Source organism: Apodemus sylvaticus, chromosome 1 (assembly GCF_947179515.1).
Source record: "Apodemus sylvaticus chromosome 1, mApoSyl1.1, whole genome shotgun sequence".
NCBI lineage: Eukaryota > Metazoa > Chordata > Mammalia > Rodentia > Muridae > Apodemus > Apodemus sylvaticus.
Genome location: NC_067472.1, coordinates 30,736,223 through 30,758,353, shown reverse-complemented (window position 1 = coordinate 30,758,353; position 22,131 = coordinate 30,736,223). Strand labels below are relative to the sequence as shown.

Here is a 22,131-nt window from a genome sequence, read left to right as displayed (position 1 = left end):
AGGGAGTGAAAATTACAGATCATCTTCAAGTCATGAAATTAAATGATAGTGTGAAAGAAAATCCTGGCTCTACTTATCCATTGGAGGATCTCCTTTCTAAGATCAAGAATTAGGTGCCCAGAAGGACCGATTCTGAAAGAGACCCAGTGTAAACAACACTGTAGCACTTCAGGAGAAAGGTCACTGACTGACAATCATGATAAGCTGTATCTGGTACTGTAGGTGGCCATACATTCTTCATGTGGCCATACGTTCTTGAATCCTTTACAACTGATACCTTCATAGGAGAGTGCCAATTGTTGATTGTACTTGGGGGCAGAAATACACAAACTACCCAGTGTTATCCAAAAAAAAAAAAAAACCTAAATGATATTAACAATTTGTCAGTTTACCATATTTTGTTTTTAACGAAAGCTGCTCATCATAATTTGTCATCAAAATTATCCACGGTGTAATGTGACACTTGAATCACACATACACACACCTGCCTAAAGATGTGCCAGACTTCTACTGCTGGCTTTGAATTCAGCTCCATTTGTTATACCATCCTTATGTCTTTACACAGGAAGATATTTTTTAAAAAATACAATTTTCTTTCTAACTGCTGCAGCTGCTCCTACTGAACACCCAGTGTTGTCAGAGAAATCACATCTATACATATATGTAAAATCAGGCAAACGAGCTATTTTACCACCCGATTTAAAATACGCTCAATCAGAGGAAAGAAGAGCCATCACAAAATCCAACGTGATAAGCAGCTGACGATAAAAATGTGCTCAGATGCAGTTATAGAATCTAGGGTGTATTTTATCCGGGGATATTTGGATGAGACAAAGGACACTTCTTGCCTCAGGTTTTCCAAAACACAGGATCAACAGGTGGGAATCTTACAGCTTATATGATCTAAAATAGGCTTGAAAATGTTTTGGAATATCATCCCCAGGCTTTAGTGATAGGAAAAAAAGAAAAGGACTTTCTCCCAGTAAAATTTAAAGCATTATACCTTAAAAAAAAAGTTCTCCCATAAGTTTTAATGAGAACAATAATTGTTCCATGTCAGAGATAAAATGTATCGCCAACTATCATCTTATGGTAAGTGAACCAACCTATCCCCTGACTACAAAGCCAAACTCTGAATACAGAATGACTAATGACATAGATTCAACTGATCAGTATTAAATCGATATTGCACAGGCAGAGGAAAGACGAAGTGGAAAGAATGTGAAAACCAGGGAAATGAGCCTTACTCTTGACGGTCGCTGTCCGGGTACAATTGTAGAGAATAGCCAGCTCCCCGAACACTTTTCCAGGACCCATGGTACACAGCTTCACGCCTTCTTTTGTGACTTCTACCTTCCCATCTGAAAGAAGAAGAGAAGGCGTGTCACCTTAATTCTCTCCCATGCCATTTCATTTGCTGCAGTTTCATTACAAGCTGAAAAATGTAGAACTTATTTTTTTTTTAAAAAAAAATTCATCAGTGAACCGGTTGATACAAAGTTTTCCCCACAGTACGATGCAGGAAATGCAGTAAAATATGCATGTTAAGAATTCCATCTCTTAAATTTTTCACCGACAGATTTGATGTGAGACTCAAAGAAAAGACTGAGGAAAGGTAGGGATGAAAACAGAAGTGTAGGGAACTATTTCATATATAATTTTAGCAAACCATAACAATTCCAATTTTAACATTTTTTTTTTTTACATCCAAAAGTGAGTAAGTGGGCACATTTTCTACAGCATGCCTCAGACTTGGAAACTCTAATTTTGAGCAAGGCAGTTATTATAAAGAGAGAAACTGCTCTGACCCTTGGGCATTATTTAATTGCAGCTTTTGGTATCTGTTTATTTGGAAACATCTTATCTGACCAAGGCAAACTGTTTCTCTGCTTCCCAGCCTGTGAAGTTGACTATCAATCAGAAAAAAGGCAACCGCAAAGCGCAAGGACTGTTTCTGTTTATGCTCCACAATGGATGGGAGAATAAAATGCTAAAGAAAGGAAAAGCCAAGGAAATGATACATACTGGGTACAGTTCGCCGCTCACGAATAAGGACGCCTAGTGCTATTCATGGGGAATACACGAATTTTAAAAAGTCATAGCTGTGTAGATTAAAATTTCTATCACCCAACACAACTAGGAGAAAAATCAAAAGCCACACACACTTTATTCTAGAGGCAATCCTCCACTCTTGCCGGCTGTTTTTCCAATCTCTTATCCTCCGTCTATGGAAGAAAACTTCTGTTGGTAAAAAAACTAAGTCCTGACCAGATGCTTTCCAGTGTTGTCCGAACATTAGGCCCCATATACCAGCATCAGAGCTATTCTTTCATGTGCCTGTTTCGTGTGTGTGTGTGTGTGTGTGTGTGTGTGTGTGTGTGTGTGTGTAGGCTGAGAATAAATTCACTCCAGTTTTTTTAAACCAATAGAGTTTAATCTAAATATGGGTTTAAAAAATCTGAACCAATACATTAACTTCCACACATTTGTTGAGCATTAAAGATGATTCACCTATGCATCTGTGGGGCACTGTAGAACACTGGTTCTCAACCTGTGGCTTATGACCTCTCCTCGGAGGTCTCGTGCTAGATATCCTACACATCAAATATTTACATTGCCATTCATAGCACTAGCAAATTTACAGTTGTGAAGCAGTAACAAAATAATTTTATGGTTGTGGGGGGTTCACCAAAACATGAACTATATAAAAGGGCCTAAGCATTAGGACAGTTGAGAACCACCATTGGAGAACATCTCTTCCCTGGGTTTCCATATTTAAATAGTATCTGTGGACAGGGTAGTATAAAGTAATTATGATGAAATACCGAATCTACGTATCACACTGGAAACTGCATTACTCCTTATAAGTAAGCTGTGAATGAGCAAATCTAATGATTCCAAAGGTTTGGAAGTGCTTGCAGTCTCAATGTTAATCAGACATTCCTGAGCCTTCTCATGCTCACTGACCATAGAAAGAAAATGTCCTCTTTCAAGCTATATCAAAAATCAGCCCAAGGAGTTTATCTATTCAAAAATTATTTATTTTAGCAATAAGTCTTCCTCTACAAAATTCATGTGACACACAAGAGTGAGACAGAGCATAAGGGGTAGTAAAGAAATGATTATATTGTCTGAAATCAAACTAGGACCTGAGTTGTCCTATCTGTCAGTTACCAGCACTATGGCATTTGGTAAATATGCTTAAGTTTTCAATACTTTACTTTCTTCATTAGTAAAAATAAATAAAGCCAGAGTGCCCATGTGATTGTTAAATTTATGTGAGATAAGGCAGCTAAAATACTTAACCCTGAACTAACAGTCAAATATCTGTTCTTACTGCTGACGTAACTTTCATTATGCTGGTTTATCATGTAAGTAGATGGTAGAATTATTTATAATATACCATCAGCTACTTTAGTAACTGGAGCATATGTAGGAAAATAGGTTTCCTGTTATAAACAGTTTGTTTTTAGATTCCTTCAAAGAGGTGTAATGGCAGTGAGGAGAAAACATTCTAGCTCAAGTCATTGTCAGACCCAAAGAAGAAAATAGGAACCCAAGAAAATCAGTGATTCACCAGGGAGAATGCCAAGTCTTTGGATTTTTCTACATCCATCTCTGTTCAGAGATGACACACTTGAGTTTGAAGCTCCCAAGGATAAGAAGTAATAACTTTCTGATTGATTATAAAACTGTCAATCTAAAGCTTGTAGTGTTAGTTATAAATATAATTAAAACAAAACAACCAATGCTTAGAGGAAAAATGAGTGACAGGGTGAGTCTGCTTCTCTGTCTTTGAAGTTGACATTTAACAGTCTCTATGGAAAGCAACACCTAAGTAGAATCCAGCTAAACACTGAGAATTACATAATCTGTAGTAACGCTTGGCCAATAAAAGACAACAAATAACATTCAAATGGTTGTTCCGAACCAGAGGTGTCTTGAAGTAAATCTGCGGACACATCACATCAGAGCTGATTTGTGAAAACTAGATGATTCTTCTTACAGGAAGTTGAAACTACCCATCTACCATCATGAGTATCACAGCTGATCCTGTAGACATACTTCCTCTCTGGAAAAGCCATGTTCTTAGAACATCTGTCTATATTAATGAAGGGACAACTACTCTCGTAGGTGATCACAACTTCCAGTTTTAAGATCTTCAGAAAGTGCATGTCCTGAACACTATGAGACTTTAGTGTTGGAAATTTTTGTACAAATTTACTTCTAGTTACAAATTATTTTCCTAATCTTTTTTTTAGAGAGTCTCACTTTGTAGACCACATTGGCTTTGAATAGACCAGTCCTAATTCTGTCTCCTGAGTACTGGAATTAAAGGTATGAACCATCACACTGTGCCTTATTATCCTGATCTTATTTGTCTATATTTTTTTTACATCTAACTTAATTTTGTTGATAAAAAGTAAATTATACATGTGCTAATTATTCATTTATATATGATTAACTGGTGCTGCCAACAGAAGTTTGTGTTCCATGTTAATTAGGATAGCTAAAATATTCGGTATTATACTTGATAAATACTAGCTTGGATATGAATATATTTTCCAGGTTAAATACTAAACAGTCAATATGGCCAAAATTACCAAGGAAGTATAAGTGATCTGATGCTATGTGATACTTATTTAAAAATATGTTTTTATTTATTTATTTAGTATTGCTTTTTATATTTGAGACAGTGTCTCATAAAGTCTTAGATAATCTCAAACTTGCTATGACTTTGAACTTCGGCTCTTTCTAGTTCTACCTTCAGAGTGATGGAATTATAGGGATGTGTCACTGTGTCCCAACCAGTTTAAAACATTGTTTCTGTTGCTGGCATTATAGTTTAGGGACCAGACATACTTAAATCAGAAACAGAAAGTGCTCATAGCCTATTGCCCTGAATCATAATTGGGTAACTTATTTTACTTCATTCCTGCTGTGAGGATGAGGATAACTAACAGAAAGAAGAGACAGGTGAGGGACTCATATGACAGAGACATACATGGCTTGAAGCACAGCTCTTTAAAAGGCATGGAGAGGTATCTTAGTTTTCAATAGATCAGAAAAGTGAGTTATTGATGAGGAATTGGTTAAGCTTACTTATTAGGCTTCATATCAACTTTCAAATACACTCAGAAGCAAGTGTGCATTTCTAGATGCTTTCTTTTCATTTTTCTTTGTATTAATCATTTTATCCATTTACATTTCAAATGATACCCACCTTTCCAGTTTCTCCTCCATAATCCCAACCATCCCATATCCCATGTCCTTTGCCTCTATGAGGGTGCTCCTCTACCCACCCACCCTTTCCTGCCTCATGGCTCTAGTACCCCTTACACTGGGCATCAAGCCTCCACAGGACAAAGGACCTCCCCTCCCACTGATGCCAGATAAAGCCATCCTATGCTATATATGTAGCTGGTTGGTGGTTTAGTCCCTGGGAGCTCTGGGATGTCCAGTTAGTTGACATTGTTCTTCCTATGGAGTTGTAATCCCCTTCAGATCCTCCAGTCCTCCACCTAACTCTTCCATTGGGATCCCTGGGCTCAATCCAATGGTTGGATATGAGTATCTGCATCAGAACCTCTCAGGGGACAGCCATTCCAGGCTACCTTCAGCAAGTGCTACTTGGTATCAGCAATAGTATTAGGATTTGGTATCTGAAGATAGGATGGATCCCTAGGTAGGGTGGTCTCTGGATGGCCATCTAAATGCTTTTCCAGAACAGATTGCATATTCACTTAAGAACACTAAGTACATTGTCCTTCAGTGTCTATGAGTTATCTATGTGAGATATTTTTCTATTTGAACATATACTTCACTTGATTGTAGCTGAAAGTGTCAGGCTTAGGATATATGACACAGGGCATTCCAGATTACAAATAGGCATATGGCACCAGATCTGAACTCTCACTTGCTTAAAAACTAAGTGTGCATGTCCAGGAATCCCTACTTCCATATAATCAGCTTGCTCTAAAGTATTAGGGAGTCATCAGACTGCTGTGGCCCTTTAGAACAGATCCTCATGTTGTATTGACCCTCAACCACAAAATCAGTTTCGTTGCTATTTTGTAAGTATTGTTTTTGCTACTGTGATGAATTGTAATGTAAAGATATGATACACAGATGGGTTTAGGTAACCCCTGTGCAAAGGTTGTAAGAGCCCCAGAGGGGTAGTAACCCACAGGCTGGGAACTACTGCCCTAGGGCTACTTATGTACTGAACATTTCTCTTTCTGTTCTATTCAGTGGCCACCTCTGATAGCCTTGAGGGCAGCCTATGAGTGATGGTTCTGCTGTGGAGGAAAGAGTGGGGGTGCTTTTGCCTGAGGCATGTTTACCAAAATGTAGAATGGTGTATTCTGAAACCTTTGCATCACTATGACTTTTTTTTTTTTTTTTTTTTTTTTACTAAATTTGGTACATTTCAATGAATATAAGTTCTATTACTTTTAAAAACAAAGATAAAACCAATCACCATTTATTTGTAACTATTTTAATTCTTCAATTTTGACTCTTAAATGTTAGATTTCAATCCAGACTTTTTATAAAGAGTAGCAAAAATTAAATTTCAGACTCTTAGTAAACTTCTAGGCTTTTGAAATGATTCCTTCCCTTTGACTAATCCCAGTGCTCCATACAGACTATCAGAACGTATTTGGGAAACCAATAAACCCCAGATCTAGTTCATCTTAGTGTTCGACTTTGCTCTTTATAGTTTGTTGTTGTTTGATAATGTGATGCACTCTGTTATTTTTACCCTGTCATCTGGTCATCATATGATAAGCAAAAAAAAAATACAAGTCACTTGGCATTTTCCAAATTGCTAATGTGGTCTGTCCAAGAGAAAAGGTAGAAACAGCAGCTGAGAAGAGGTTCATGATTATTTATGGCTTCATTTTGTTATTTTTTCTTACTTCTGCCACTGCCATGAATAATTGACAGCTATATCACAGGACATTGAATACTTTTTAAAATCCTACTTCAGGTGCCATATGCCTATTTGTAATCTGGAATGCCCTGTGTCATATATCCTAAGCCTGACACTTTCAGCTGCAATCAATTTGCTTCTGCTTTTGGCACCCTTCTATGTGCATGACCCTGGGGAGATTCGAAGTGTGAAGAGGGCTATTAGAAAGCATCTATACATTTCACTGTGTTTCATAAGAATCAGGAGTTTCAAGAAATAAAGGGAGAAACTGGATTTATAAAGAGATGTGAAATCCTCTGGTTTCATTTATCCTGGTTTTTCTTTTTCCTAACCCAGGGTTTTGAGCCATAAGGAGTCTCATGATAAGTAGAATTAGCTTTGGGATTTATTACTGGCAAGCAGAAAGAATGGCTGGTAACAGCCTGATTGTGAACACTGTGCACAGCTCCTGCAATCTTGGTTGGCACATTGAAGACAGCTTGTTTGGCCATTAAAAGCAAACAGGTATTATATCAAAGTTTCCATTTAAACAATACCTCTGCTCTCTTTCCTTCCCAAGTGAAAGGCTGTGGCCTAATGCTGTTTGTTCTCTCATAAGGATTTCTATCGTTCCTAGATTCAACAGTCCTTTCAGCGTTCTGGCGGTTGAGCTGTGTTGCCACCAGCACAGATACATTTTCCTCTGGGAGACAAGTTCATCTCTGGGTCTTCTTCGATCTCAACCAATTAAAGATTCTATCAGACCCGACTTGCAGGGTCCTTTTAGATCAGAGGCTGTGTCACTTGGAGAAGAATGCAGAAAGTGACAAGGCAGGGACAGGGCTAAGCAGAGGGAGAAGCGTCCTCTCCTTTCTGTCTACTTCCCAGGAACTGAATGCAGACTAAGATATATTGCTTCTCCTCCATTCCTGCCATTCACTTAATCCCCAATGGGTTGAGAAAAAAAAAGACAGCTTGTCTATAAGAAGCAAGTTTGTTATGAATGAAAGAATGACGGGATATGAGACCCTATCGAGCATCTGTTCAAGATTGCTTTCCCATCTGAGGAAAATGGATATGGCCTCCGTGGGTCTCAACTCCTGCTTCTGAAATAACATGTTCTCCCTTCAAGGGTTTGAACTTGGTGAATGAATTTTTTTCTGCCATTGAGTGAAACTGCCCTGTTACAGTATGACATATTTCCTTCAAAGTTAGTTTTATCACTAGTTGATTCAATTTTGCTAATTTGTGCCTCAATAGACATGTGTACGCAGCAAGGCTTTCTTAAACGATTCTTGCATTCATGGTTTTATAACCATTGGAATTCATATAATGCTATCATTATAACAAAGCTTCTCATTCAAAGAGTTTTCTTAAACACAAAATTTTAGCAATCCACTTTTAATATTTGCTCCTCTCTTTTGTGTATGGGTACTTTGCCAACATCTAAGTGTGAGAACCATGTGTGTGTTTGTTACCCATAGATGCTAGAAGAGGGTAGCAGATTCCTCTTAACTTGAGTGATAAAACAATTATCGTGAGCTACTATGTGGGTATTGGGAAGCATGCAGAGGTCATCTTCAGAAGCATCCTATACTTTTCATCACAGAGCCATCTCTCTAAACTATAGTCATATTACTTAAAGGAGGCACATATATGCTCAGGATCCAATAGAATAGAATAGCATTTAAGCGGTGAGAAGCCCAAAGAAAACAACAATGAGGAAATGGACTGGCCTTTGAGCAATATGGACAGTTGGCTACAGACAGCCATCTGAGCAGTCAGAGTGAAGGCTTAAGCAGCTGAGATTGCAGCATTTCTGTCTGTATATCCATTGAAGGAAAATCAAATATACTGGATCTATTACAGATGGGTCAGTCACGTACCTGGTTGCAGGCAAGGACTGGGAAGTTCTTCCCAAGGATCAATATTATGGTTTTCTACATATTATGCTTTGAAATCCTAGTAAAGTACACAGAGAACTCAAGACAAATATTTGTGACTTTTAACTTCTAGTTATGAGGAAAGTTAAAGACAGGCCAGGGGAAAGACGTGCACACATAGGAAAGCAAGGGGGAAATAGATTACTCATTCCTGAAGCAAATGAGACTTGAAAAGTTAACTTATTGAGTAGTCAGATTATTGAACCAAATTCCAGCACTGGATGACACAGTCTTGCACTATTTTCTCTATACTAGGGCAACAGTGTTTCTATAATATGTGATCACCTTCCATTGGTCCACAGTAAACAGAAGCCTGGGAGATGGATTAGAAAGTAGAGATGCTTGCTGGACAAGCATGAAGACCTGAGTTAGAGCCTGAATAGCCCTGTAAAAGCAAAACATGGTGGTGCATGTCTATCATCCAACAGGGGGAGGCAGAGAAAGGAGGAGAATGAGGCTTTCCTGGCTAGTCAGTCTAATCTCATTGGTGAGCTCTAGATTCACTCAGGACTTTGTCTCAAAAGATTGGGTGAAGAGAGATAAAGGAAGACAACCAGCATCGACCTGTCTTCCACAAATGCACACACAAGTACATGAATGTGCACACCTGTATGTAGCACACAAACATACACACACACACACACACACACACACACAATGACACACAATTACAGCTATGTCTACAATTCTCTATAGACAGAAAAAATGGCATTACTATGACTGTCAGATTTTAGATAGTCATATGACATTCATTTATTTTACATTTTAATTTACCTTAGGAGAATTTATGATGCAATGCAATTTTTCCAGTTGGAGAAAAGGGAAGTTTTACTTCTTAAGGAACATATGTCCAAGACTGGGGGCAGTTTGAATTGTCAACACTTAGATGATATCCTGCAAAGATCCCAAAGATGGTCTTGGGTCTCCTATAATGCACAGGGTAGCATCCTGCCAAAGAATTACTTAGCCCAAAATGTCAATCGTGCTGAAACCCATGAATGAAAACAATCCTCTACAATTGATGGGTATTAGTCAGTAAACTGATGGGTATTAGTCAGTGAGCCCCACTGTAACTGTACTTATGCATAAGCCCTAGGCCTGGATTTTAATCATATTATTACACAGTCCAGAAGAAGACAAACATCTGAAAGTGCTAACCACTCTCTCCACTTACTGAAAGCCTGTATGAAAACTTGTATGTGCCATTACTGTACTATAACTTTCACAATGCTAAAATATACTTCTTACCATGAGACTTTGTATTTGACAACTTACAATAGGTGTACTTGAAGTGGTATGCATGTTTTCCACTGTAGCGGAAATGAAATTTTCCCCTAACTTAAATAATAAGGAGGACAAGAAGCCAATCACTGGGTGAGGAGGAGGCAGCTTCCTGGTCTGAAAGAGGAAGAAGGAAGGCTGGGGGGAGGGGTTCTTTTTTGATGGAGAGGCAGGAGCAAAGCAGAGAAGATGTAAGCCTGGGATGATAGTTCTTGTGGTAGAATCCATCAGGATCCACGACTGGAAGATCTTTCTTTCTTTCTTTCTTTCTTTCTTTCTTTCTTTCTTTCTTTCTTTCTTTCTTTCTTTCTTTCGAATTTGCATTTTTTATTCAATATATTTTTATTTACATTTCAAATGATTTCCCCTTTCCTGGTTCCCCAATTCCTGAAAGTCCCATAAGCCCTCTTCCCTCCCCCTGTTCCCCCATCTACCCCTTCCCACTTCTGGAACAACTGGAAGATTTCTAACATAAAATAGTTGGTTAGGATGATAGATTCCACACCCAGCGATTGTGTTATCTGTTGATTCTACACTAAGATTGTCTGGTGTTTTTCATTTCACGGCAATTTAACTGAGCTCCAGGGAAAGGTAACCGGGATGGGGTGTGGATTTGTGAGAGCATATCCCCAGCTAGCCATGGGAAATTTGGAGTTACTGATCAGTTTGGCAGCAGCTAGCCATGGGAGTCGTGGTTCCACGGCAAGCAAGCCAGGAGAGGTTGAGTGGACACCATATGGGGGTAGCTATGGGGGCAGGGAGACTGCCTGGCACTGGAAAGTAGCCAGCAATAGCATGGATTGATTTCTAGTTATTATACCCAACATTCCCCCTTTACAGAAGACTGGGATTCTCCAGAAAATATAACATATATATCCACATTTGCATTTTTTAAGGGAGCAGAGCAAAATAACATGAGTAACCAAACATCTCAAAATGCTTTGAACATCTGTGAAAACACAAAAGGCACAGGCTGCAAACTTGTTTTCTAAAAAGCAAACACGTTGCTGGGCTGGTAGCGAGAGGACTTGGTTGGAAAGCTGCTTCAGATTTTATATATATATATATATATATATATATATATATATATATATATATATACATATTATACTATATTATATATAATATAGTATATATATCATATATATGCTAGTATATATATTATATATTACACATATATAATATAGTATATGCTATATTATATATAATTATATATATTTTAATACCACTGCAAATATAATAATATCAAGGTTATTTTAAAGATTTATTCTGGTTATTTTACTTGTGTGTATGCATGTGTGTCTGTGACTATACCATGTGTGCTGGTGCCAGCAGAGGGCACTGGATCCCTTGGGCCAGGAGCTTTAGGCAGTTATGACCATGAGATATGAGTGCTAGAAATCTAACCCAGGTCATCTAAAGGAGCAGTAAGTGTTCTTAGCTGCTGATTCACCTTTCCCACCCCAACAATGGTAGTTTTAGAATGTCTGTAGTAAGAAAAACCAAAGAAAAAAAGAAAACAGCTGAACATCTACTTAGTAGGCAGTAAAAGAAAACTAGAGAATGAAACCAGGCACAGTTTCACCAACGGATGAATGGTTTAGCAAAATGCACAATTTTATTCAGCTGTAGTAAAGTGATAACTTTATACTAGCGCTTGTTATATTACTTATGAGCTCAGAAAAATAATGAAAGAAGAGACTCACAAAAAACATATATTGCATTATCTCATGTTCAGAGTATCCAACTCTACTGTAGAGAGAAAGATTAAGGTGCCAATGTTCTTGGAGAAATGGTAAGACTGAGGGGCCTTTTGAGATAATGAAAATGTTCTAAATTAGGCTATGGTGATGAGAAAACAGATTTGTAAATATTCTGAGAATTATCGAATTGAATATTTTAAAAAGGCAGATGGTATGGTGAATTGTCTCAATGAAGCTGTTAACAATGATTACTGAATACAGGCACATAGTGATTGCTCAATGATAAGATTAGTGCCCAACTCATAAATTTCCTCATGAGAATTTATGAGTCCGACACGATTTTGCTTCTCACACTTCCTCAGTAACTTCTCTGCTGCATCAACACTTTCAACAACTCTAGTCCATTTCCCACATATGAACTTCTACCCTCTCCCCACTTTCCTCTGTGCAAAAGAACACCCCAACCACCTTGAACTAAGCCATGCATCTAAGGGCACAAATACTTCCTTCGAGTAGAATCTATTCATGTGATAATATTCATTTCTAAACTGAAAACTGCCTTAAGCCTCTTCCAACAGCAACGGATACAGTTCCTTCCCTGGTTTCTTGGAGAGAACAAGATTCACTCATTAAATATTATTCTGATATAAAATCCCATGCTGGGAAGTTTAAAGTGTTCTCTGGAGTCAAATGCTAATTGCCAGCAAAGATCATCTAGTCTTCCCATGAACTGGAATCTTTTCTAAATGAGCCTGAATCTGAATCCTTGTCATCCGCTCACTGAGACTACACAGCCTGGCTCAGAGGCTCCTAGCTTGAAATAATTCATGGATCTGTGAACACGGATATGAAAAAGGAAAGGACAGTTGTATTAATCTTTAACCAAAATGTAGCATTTCATAGTAACAAATCACACCAGCTTAACACAAATTGTGGCACCACCAATAGATATATTTTCTTACTATATGATGATTACTCCAGACATCTTTGCACTCTCAATAAAAATAATAATTATTATTACATTATTACATACTTTTACTTAATGCATATAATAAAAATAAACCTCAATTAATGAAGCACAATTAAAAATATTTTTGTTACTAATTTCTAAATGAATTGGTTTCCTTTATATTCTAAAATACTTTATTTTATGCATTTGGAAATATTTTGATATTATATCCATAGGTATCAGGTTTTAAACAATGACCTTGGCAAACTGAGGATGGAGAACTCTCAGCTAATGGAATTAACCTCTAATGTTCATTTTATATTCCATCCTAAATGCTTAACTCACCCTTTATCAGTGAATATATTTTCTCCTAAATGTCGGTGGTGGGTTTGTCACTGTACAGAACCATCATTTAAATACACACACACACACACACACACACACACACACACACACAGAGAGAGAGAGAGAGAGAGAGAGAGAGAGAGAGAGAGACAGACAGACAGACACACACACACAGACACACACACACGGACACACACATACGCAGAGTAGCCCCTTTCCATTCATTGGCTGTCACCTTTTTCTATATACTGTCACTATTCAACTTCCTGAAGGCACCATGAGTTGCCTGGGAGGACCACCCTTGCTAAGGAACTCTTCAACTGAGTTGGAAGAGGTGTATAGCCACAGTTATATATTGGTTCCTGCTGTCTTTAGATTCTTCATATATATTCTATTGTACTTCTTTCTATTATTGAACTGAAATTTATTTAGAAAAATAATTCCTTTAGACTCTCATCAACATGACTCAGAATTTGTTTGAGAAAGCAGATTTCCAAAAATTTAAGTTTTTCTAGTTGGGGGAATTATTTGTAAGAGTTAAGACACCAGAGATTTCATCTCATTATAACAAAAAATATTATGAGTATTTCTCTCATCATACAGTGATGAGCAAATGTTTTGCTGCATTAGCACAGTGTAGCGAGAAAGAAAAATGATCTAACAAAATAGGCACACTGCTTATAAAAAGAAAAGCATAAATTAGATATGCTGCCTACATGAAAACCATGAAACTATTAAAATTCAGCTTAGGTTTAGAAAAATTTGCCTCCATATATTTGTGTGAATAACTTTTGCATTCTATTACTGATGAATTAAGTAGAAATAGTTTTTAATGAAATAACCTGGGTTTAAACTATTCAAAAGAGTGCACACTTCTTGAACAACAATGGATTTAAGGAACTAATTTCTGCAGAAACATATTATCCTAACGACTTAGAACTATCCATGAATAATTTGTTCCTATCTAAAAATGACCTAAATAATTTATCTCTTGACTAAATCACCTTTTAGCAGAATTAATGCTTAGATATTTGTCTTAGTTCTTACAAATTTTTGCTCATTGTGTGACTCATGCCTAGAAGTTAAGTGTTTTTCATCTGAGGGGCTAGTTTTCCATCTCTAAACTCTCTGCTATTATAGCATCAGAGAAGCCAGAGTATGAAAGGAATTTATACTTTGCCTCTAGACAAGGTAATGACTATGAAGAGATGAAAAGGAAGACCTACTACCCCTGAAGTTATAAAGATAATGAAATAGGCATTGCAGTAATGTGATGCTTCCATTCAGTAGTTCTTAGGTGAAATATTAGGGTGAAATATACATAAATGGTATTATAAGAAAACTCTGGTTTCTAATACATTAAAACTCAAAATAAAATAATACCATGTAGGGTTGTTAGAATAGTAGAGTTTTAATTTGCATTTAAATGTTAAGCAAGCATACTCCCTTGTATATCATCAAAATGTGTACAGTATTACTAGCCTTAGGCTGTTAGATTTAATGTCCTATCAGACTTTAAGGTCTCTGAGGGAAAGGTGTAAAGTCATGAAAGATGTCAGTGGGCAGCAGAATCTTCCAGGATTATAAGATGAAAGTAACATTGTTCAGGGAGAGGAAGACAAAAGAGCTTTGTACCAGCTCCCCACGTTTCCCACATATTTATTCATTATGTGGTATGGTGAAATTAGAAGAGTCTTATGCTTGATATGAGATCGATCATAGCATAATAATACCTAACCCATTGTGATCAGCACACATATATGGCAATAAGCAAAATCCCAGCTGCTAAAAGGATCCAGCTTTTATTAGTAGAAACTTAAACAAGTCCTGGGAAATATTGCATCAAAAAGAGTATTTTAACTTATTAGGTTATGTGGTTTAACTAGCCTGGCTTATTATCTAGTAATGAAGATTCCTATCAGCCATTCTATTTTAGCCTTTTGCTTTTTGGATATTTTCTGGAACCTGTTCCACATCTGCTACTTTTTTTTTGTTACATCAGAATCTATTAACATATTGTCATAAATCCCTTATTGATTTCACATAAATGTAAGCAGTAAGGTTCCACAGTGGGCTGTCCGTGTTGAGCAACACAGCATGGCAAGCTGCAGAGTCACCGGTCCAGAAGCCTGCAGGGTAAGATTTACATAGGAGAGTTAAGCTTATAATAAACCCCATGGAATTTGTCCACATCTCCCCAGGATTCCTATTTTCTTACGCTGTTGACACGCACCAAAGGCAGTCTTTCAGCACATAAAGAACATAACACCATAGAGACAAACCTCTCTTTTCATCTTTTTATTTTATTTTATTTTCTTCTTTTTCTTTTCTTTTTTTTTTACCACCGAGAAACTAACTTTTGCAGGTTAAATATCAATAAATCTATTGGATAAATAAGTGTGGATTGATACTTATTTAAGAAGAAGTCTCTAGCTTCCCAGGTAAGAATTCATTCACAGTGCTAAGAAAAAGCCTTCACAGTCCTGAGGGGCAAAGGTTGAATTTGAACGACTCTGGGATGGGGTACAGAAGTCCACTGGCAAGGCTGAGGAGGTGGCTCAGTGTGTAAAGCCCTTGCCCCATATGTAGTGGTGTTTGCATGTGGATCCCGGCACCAGTATACACACAGACACAATACCAGTATTCCCTATGGTGGGATGGAAGGCAGAGAGAAGAGAAATCCCAGAAGCCCCTGGGCTAACATAGGCAACACTGAACAACAACCTTCCTGAGACACATGAGCAGAAAACCACTTCCCTAGTTTTACCTCATACCCTCCCCACAGCCGTAATAAGATACATATTAACCAGGAAACAAAGTGGCAGAAGCAGTTATTTTTTTTTCCAAGTGATGCAGTGAAGTCTCACTTTAATCTTTCACTTTGAGCTTCCCACTAACCAATGAAATTTGGCAAATTCATTGTTTCTCCTTCATTTGGTGTATCTCAGAGAGTGAGAATCACATCTGGTAAATAGATTTCTGAGCTTGAGTGGTTGGAAACTTCAAAATTATCATTATTGTGCAGGTGAGGGACTGTCAATAGCAGACTTTACCCATGCAGACTTATGAATACTCTGTTATGAGTCCCTAAATATCCACCTTTACTGAACTACTTAAGTGAGAAAAAGTTGCAGAATACCATTAAGTTGAAAGAAAACCCAGAGTACTTCAATCATCCAACATTCACCATTGGACTTCCCTTCTTGGGGCAGGTGCAATCTTGCCAAACGTGGATCTCCAGTTGCAAGTCTCTGGCACAAAAGTGAGAGATAAATGTTTGCTGATGAATGTTTGAATGGGGGTTTGAGGTTAATGGGAAGACATTTCTTCAGAGAGATGAGTAATTTTTTAAAGCGAATGTTTCAGTGTAGAAAAAGAGTTACAAGGCTATTTTTAACGGGCTCATTCAGTTAGCAGAGCAGGCAGTTATAGATGGTGAATTATGTGTCCAGTCACACAAAACATTTTAAGACCTATGAGTCTTCCCCAAACATAATGTTATAAAATGTCCTTTTGCTAAAAATACTGGAATCAAGTAATTATCTACTTTTGAATTTTAATGAATAGGCCATCTGTTCTTTCAAATTGGAAAAATGAAATTTTTCTACAAATTAACTACTTGATGAGATATCCCTTGTGACAAAATCTGCTTTTGCTGTTTCTACCATAGTTAACTTAAAGGCAACACATAACATATTATAGCATGCGCTGCTAGTGTTTGGAAAATGTTTTCCTCAATGGTGTTATAATTACGGTATCCATTCTTCTGACAGGCTGTACTTATAATTATCAAAGTCTCATTTTTATTAACATAATCAGCAGAAACAGTATTAAAATGAAGCATTGGGAAGAAAACCCTGCCTGGTTCATTTGTGATGAGTGTGACAGATTTGAACTGTGAACATACTGTTTTGTGGATTACCATAATACCGTGAGTGACAATTGCTTCCAATGTCTGTATTGCTCAGTGTCTGAAGAACACTTTAAAAAAAAAAAAAACCTTTCTGTTATGCTCTTTTCTATGGGAGCTAGTTAATCCATGTAGCTACTTAAATATAAATTAATAAAACATATAATATATAACCATCTTCCATTAATCACAATCGTGCTCCAATGCCCCATGTGGCTAGTAGCTGAATGTTACTGAACATTAATGTACTGAACATTATAGAAATTTTCAATCCTTTCAGAGAGCTCGGGTGACTATCACTGTAGAATCTTTGGTAGTTTCCATCATGATTTGAATGTTGTGCGTCCACTGAAAGGTCTTAATATGATGGTGGAAGGTGGTGAACTTTTAACATATGAAGCTTACTGGACATTATGGGCATACCTTTAGCTGGGTCTGTAGGACCAGGATATGTGCTCTCAAAGACACGGTATGGTGCAGACAAAAAGCCCTGTTCAGAGCTGGGATGAAGGAAGCCAGTGTTGCACAGCTGTCCATCCAAAGCAGTGTAGTACATATATGTTGCGTGTAATTTTAAAAATACTCTAGCTCTTTCTTGAGAGCTTTGCCTGAGTTCCCTCAAGTTCTCATGGCTACCTCCGCCAAGCCGCCAACAACTGCTGTGAATGTGCCCTTCTGCTCACCTTAGTTGCCTCGGATGGAAAACACAAGGCAGCCTTAATAATTTAAAACTAGCCAGATAACTCAATGGCTGGGTGTGTAATATCCTGCTCCATCCTCCTTAGCCTTCACTGCAGGCAGAGGCTACAAAGTATAGGTGCCCTGTGACCTACATGAATGCTGCTTCCTTTGCTCCACTGCCTGCTCTGACTTTTCCCCCTTACCCCCTTCTTGTCCTCCTGGAACCCGGAAGTCCCACCTTCTTGTCCTTTGCCCAGAGATTGGCTTCTGCCTCCTTTATTAACACAAACAAGAACCAATTAGGGAATCAATACCTACCCCTACATCTATATTCTTTCACAGGTCAGACGTTCATGAGAAATTCATTGCCATAATCTAAAACGAGCCAATTCACCCCAGCATACTAGCAGCATCCCACCCTTCAGCCCCTCCACTTCTACTCTCCTTTGGTTTGGTTCCCAGATGATCCAGGTCTGCTGCTAGCCAGTTCATCAAAACTCCATCTCCCTTTCTGTCATAGTTGACTGATCCCTTTTATCTTTTAAAAATTATTTAGGAGGAGAAAGACAAAGTGTGCCTTTATGAAGTACAGACAAAACAAAAACCAAACCAAAGCAAAACAAAAACCTGAGTAGTACTTAATCCACAGTGCATGGTAGCTACGTGATTTTAGCTGCTGAGACTTTTGGCCTAATTAAAAAATGAAAATGCTGTTAAAATCTGAAATTGCATCTGACATCAAAGTGTTATGCTATTTCAAGTGCAGAGAGTACTCATGATACTGCTTTTGAGACATGGCTTGCTCCACTCTGTCTTCTTATCCAAAGATGAAAGCAGAGCCTCAACTATGTGTTCCAGGTGAAGGTAGAAGAAATAACCTCGCTTGAGCACCTTTCTCTGCACACTATGTCACATGGGATTCTGCACAGGATACTGAGCTGGTGAGGGATATGATGCCACAGTCATCATTGTCTTCAAATTCTGCCCTTGGTCTTTGGTTTTGACCCCCATTCCCTTGAACTATCCCCCTCAATATCCCCCCACAACACCCCAACACAGTGACCCCCACGTAACCCACAGGCTCATTCCTTGGCAGATTTTTCTTTCCAGAGTCTATAACACTCAGAAGCCCTCACTATCCAAGGCATCCTATTTTAAGGTAATTTCTCATACTTCCTATTTCTAGCAATCACAATATACAACTAGTGTAAGAACTAACCCCTCCACTGTCTTTAACTTTTTTCCCAGTACTTTTCCCACTTCTCCTCTTTATGTAGAGATAATTTTTTCTCCAAAACAACATTGTCACTAAGAAAAGAGGCATTTCTAGTAAGCACTGCACATACTGGGTCTAGTTTCAGATCAAATTGGAGTCATATTTTTGCAACAGATAAGTATATTTTATTAATTTATAGATCAATTTATAAATTTTAAATTAATAATTTAATTTAATAAGAATGTATTTATACCAATACCCTGCAGTTTTTATCACTATCACTCCACGGTGCAGCCTGAGGTCAGGGATGGTATTTCCCCAGAAATTCTCTTATTGCTGAGAACAGTTTTTGATATCCTGGTTTTTTGTTATTTCATATAAACTTGAGAATTGTTCTTCCTATCTCTGTGAAGAATTGAGTTGGAATTTTGATGGGAATTGCATTGAATCTGTAGATATCTTTTGGCAAGATGGCCATTTTTACTCTGTTAATCCTGACAATCCACAAGCATGGGAGATCTTTCCATTTTCTGAGGTCTTCTTCGATTTCCTTCTTCAGAGACTTAAAGTTCTTGTCATACAGATCTTTCACTTGTTTGGTTAGAGTCATACCCAGGTATTTTATATTATTTGTGGCTATTAGCTCCCAGGGACTAAGCCACCAACCAAAGAGTAGAAGGTACCCTTGGCTCTAGTTACATATGTAGCAGAGGATTGCTTTATCTAGCATCAATTGGAGGGGAGGCGCTTGGTCCTGGGGAATCTTGATACACTAGCATAAGGGGATGCTAGAGCCATGAGGCAGGAATTGGGGTGGGTGGGTGGGGTAGTATCTTCATAGAGGAAAAGGAGTGGGGGATGGGATGGAGGGTTTGAGGAGGGGAAACTGGAAAGGGGGGACAACATTTGAACTGTAAATAAATAAAATAACCAATAAAAAAGGAAAATGTATTTCTAATTTAGAGGCCAATTTATTTATAATTTATTAAGTTATAGGGTGATTGTTTTGCTGTTGGTACAATAAAACTTTAAAGTGCATCAGGATTACCAATTGTTCTTCAGGCAGACTACACAGTGTTTTCAGTATGGATGCTTAGGACCAGGCTTGGATTAAATAGATAATAAGATATCAAATGAAGGAGAACATCGTTCATGTACATCCTAAAGCATCACAGATCATTTCTACATGCGAACAAGTTTGGCCTTGAAGACCATCTAGAACACATACAATATCCCATAAGAGCAGACTAGGCTCACAAACTAAACAACAAAGCTACATTTTGGCTGGTGGGGATGGAGACAAGGAGAAAGCCTTTAGACATAAGTCTTAGAGAAATCCTATCTCCATAGAAATCAACAGCCGTGTGATTGTACTTAAAATGACCTGCTCCACAGTAGGGAATCCATGCCTGGTACCATAGCCTTGCCAACTGTCTATGGATAATCAGGTCTTGAATCTTAGTGGAGAGCCTACAACTGCCACCTTCCTAAACCAGTTTAATTCCCAAGCACATTCCAAGTACTTATTCGTGTACATGCTGATAAGTGTAGCTCTCATTCCTTATCAAGAAGCTTCTGTTTGTAACAGAGATCATTATGGAAAAGCCAAAACTTGTTAAAACATGAGATCAACTGATCATGGGGTGCTCAGTCCCAACTGATATTCTACAATGCAACCCCTAGACCTAAGGTTTGGGGAATGCTGGGAAAATGGGAGAGGAGATTATGAGAGATAGAGGACCAGGAAGACTGCTCTATTATTGTGACTTCTAAGTATGAAAGGGAACAACCCATGTCTATGAAGTCTCAACATTGTGGCTACCTAAACAAGACCTCAACAATGACGGCAGCAGTTGACATGTCAATGTGGATGGAGGAAATCTCACTGAGTTCAACTGCTAGAGGAATGAAGAATGACAGAGAATTAATGACGGCTAAAGGGAAATTATCCTCTCCAGGGATGGATGAGCCTCTGAGTTAGTTATCAATGCCAAGTGGTCAGTCCTAAAAACATGTACTTCTGAGCGGCAGTAAATGGACTCAGCAGGTTGTTTTATATATTTACTTGTTTGTATATTTGTGTATGTGTTCATAATGATAATGTGATTATACATGAATGCATGTGTGCATATCAATAATTCATCTATGCATGCATGTGTGCATAACAATAATGATTAAAGAAAAAGAGGCAATGAATTTGAGAGGAACAGAGAACATATGGGAGGGATTAGAGGGAGGAAATGGATGTAATTATTTATAAATCATAAGGGAAATAATAAAAATGCAAAAATAAAAGTGGTCAGATTTTCTGGAAGGACTTGAAAAATTGTAAAGGGCCAGATAGTAGAAGTTTTGGTGTTTATGGGCTCCATGATTGCTATTGTTTCTATAGAAATATGCTGCTGTAATATGAAATAGCCACAAACAACATGTAAACACCTGAGCATGGATACAAGGTAAGAAAACTTTATTTATAAAACCAGACAGAGGCTTGGTTTTGGTCTGCAGATCATATTTAATGAGCTTCAGCATTAAAGAATTTGGCAGGGAATTTCTCTAGAAGTATTATGCTGGGATGCATCTGTACAGATATGCCATAGCAATGCTTCCCATCCCTTGTGTGCTCAATATTGCCTTACCATTTTCCTATCAAGAGGTGATTTCACAGTCTCCTTTGATGTGCTCTAGAGTTTTTTTTTTTTTTTTGACTGACAGAATATGGTGAAAGTGGCATTTCATATCAGATAAGTCTATTCACACCTGCCCTCTAACTAATACCACAGGACAGGTCCCCTACAAGAAACACCTGAACACAGGCAACCCACAGGACAGGACAGGAGGGGATGAAAGCTATTGTAAGCCACCAAGTTATTTGTGTGATAAAGTGTATTTAAAACTTTGGTATCATTTAAGCACTGGTGCCACTTTCTCTGCTGATGTCAATGTTTTTTTTTTTAATTATATAGACAGTTACCACTAAATAGAATGGTAGAGGGCTTTTATTGCCCTAAATTAAAGAAATGCATTTCTCCTAAAATTCATAGATTAGCCTTATTTATTTTAAGCCACATATCTAGGACACCTATAAGTACAATGACTATATTAAGCAAATCCATTTGAAAAGCATCTTAAGCTCTTCCTTCAGACTAATAACTAAAATGAATAAATTCAGTCACTTTTGTGTTAGACA

At 37.8% G+C, this 22,131-nt stretch overlaps 1 protein-coding gene across 2 annotated transcripts in view; it reads right to left on the bottom strand.

Annotated features, from left to right (window-relative positions):
- Prkg1 (protein kinase cGMP-dependent 1) overlaps positions 1-22,131 on the bottom strand; it is a 1,198,874-nt gene that overhangs the window by 707,390 nt on the left and 469,353 nt on the right. For both annotated transcript variants that reach the window (XM_052187297.1, XM_052187287.1), the window contains exon 3: positions 1,248-1,361. In XM_052187297.1, coding sequence (XP_052043257.1) covers positions 1,248-1,361 — 114 coding nt within the window. The remainder of the gene's footprint in view (positions 1-1,247; positions 1,362-22,131) is intronic.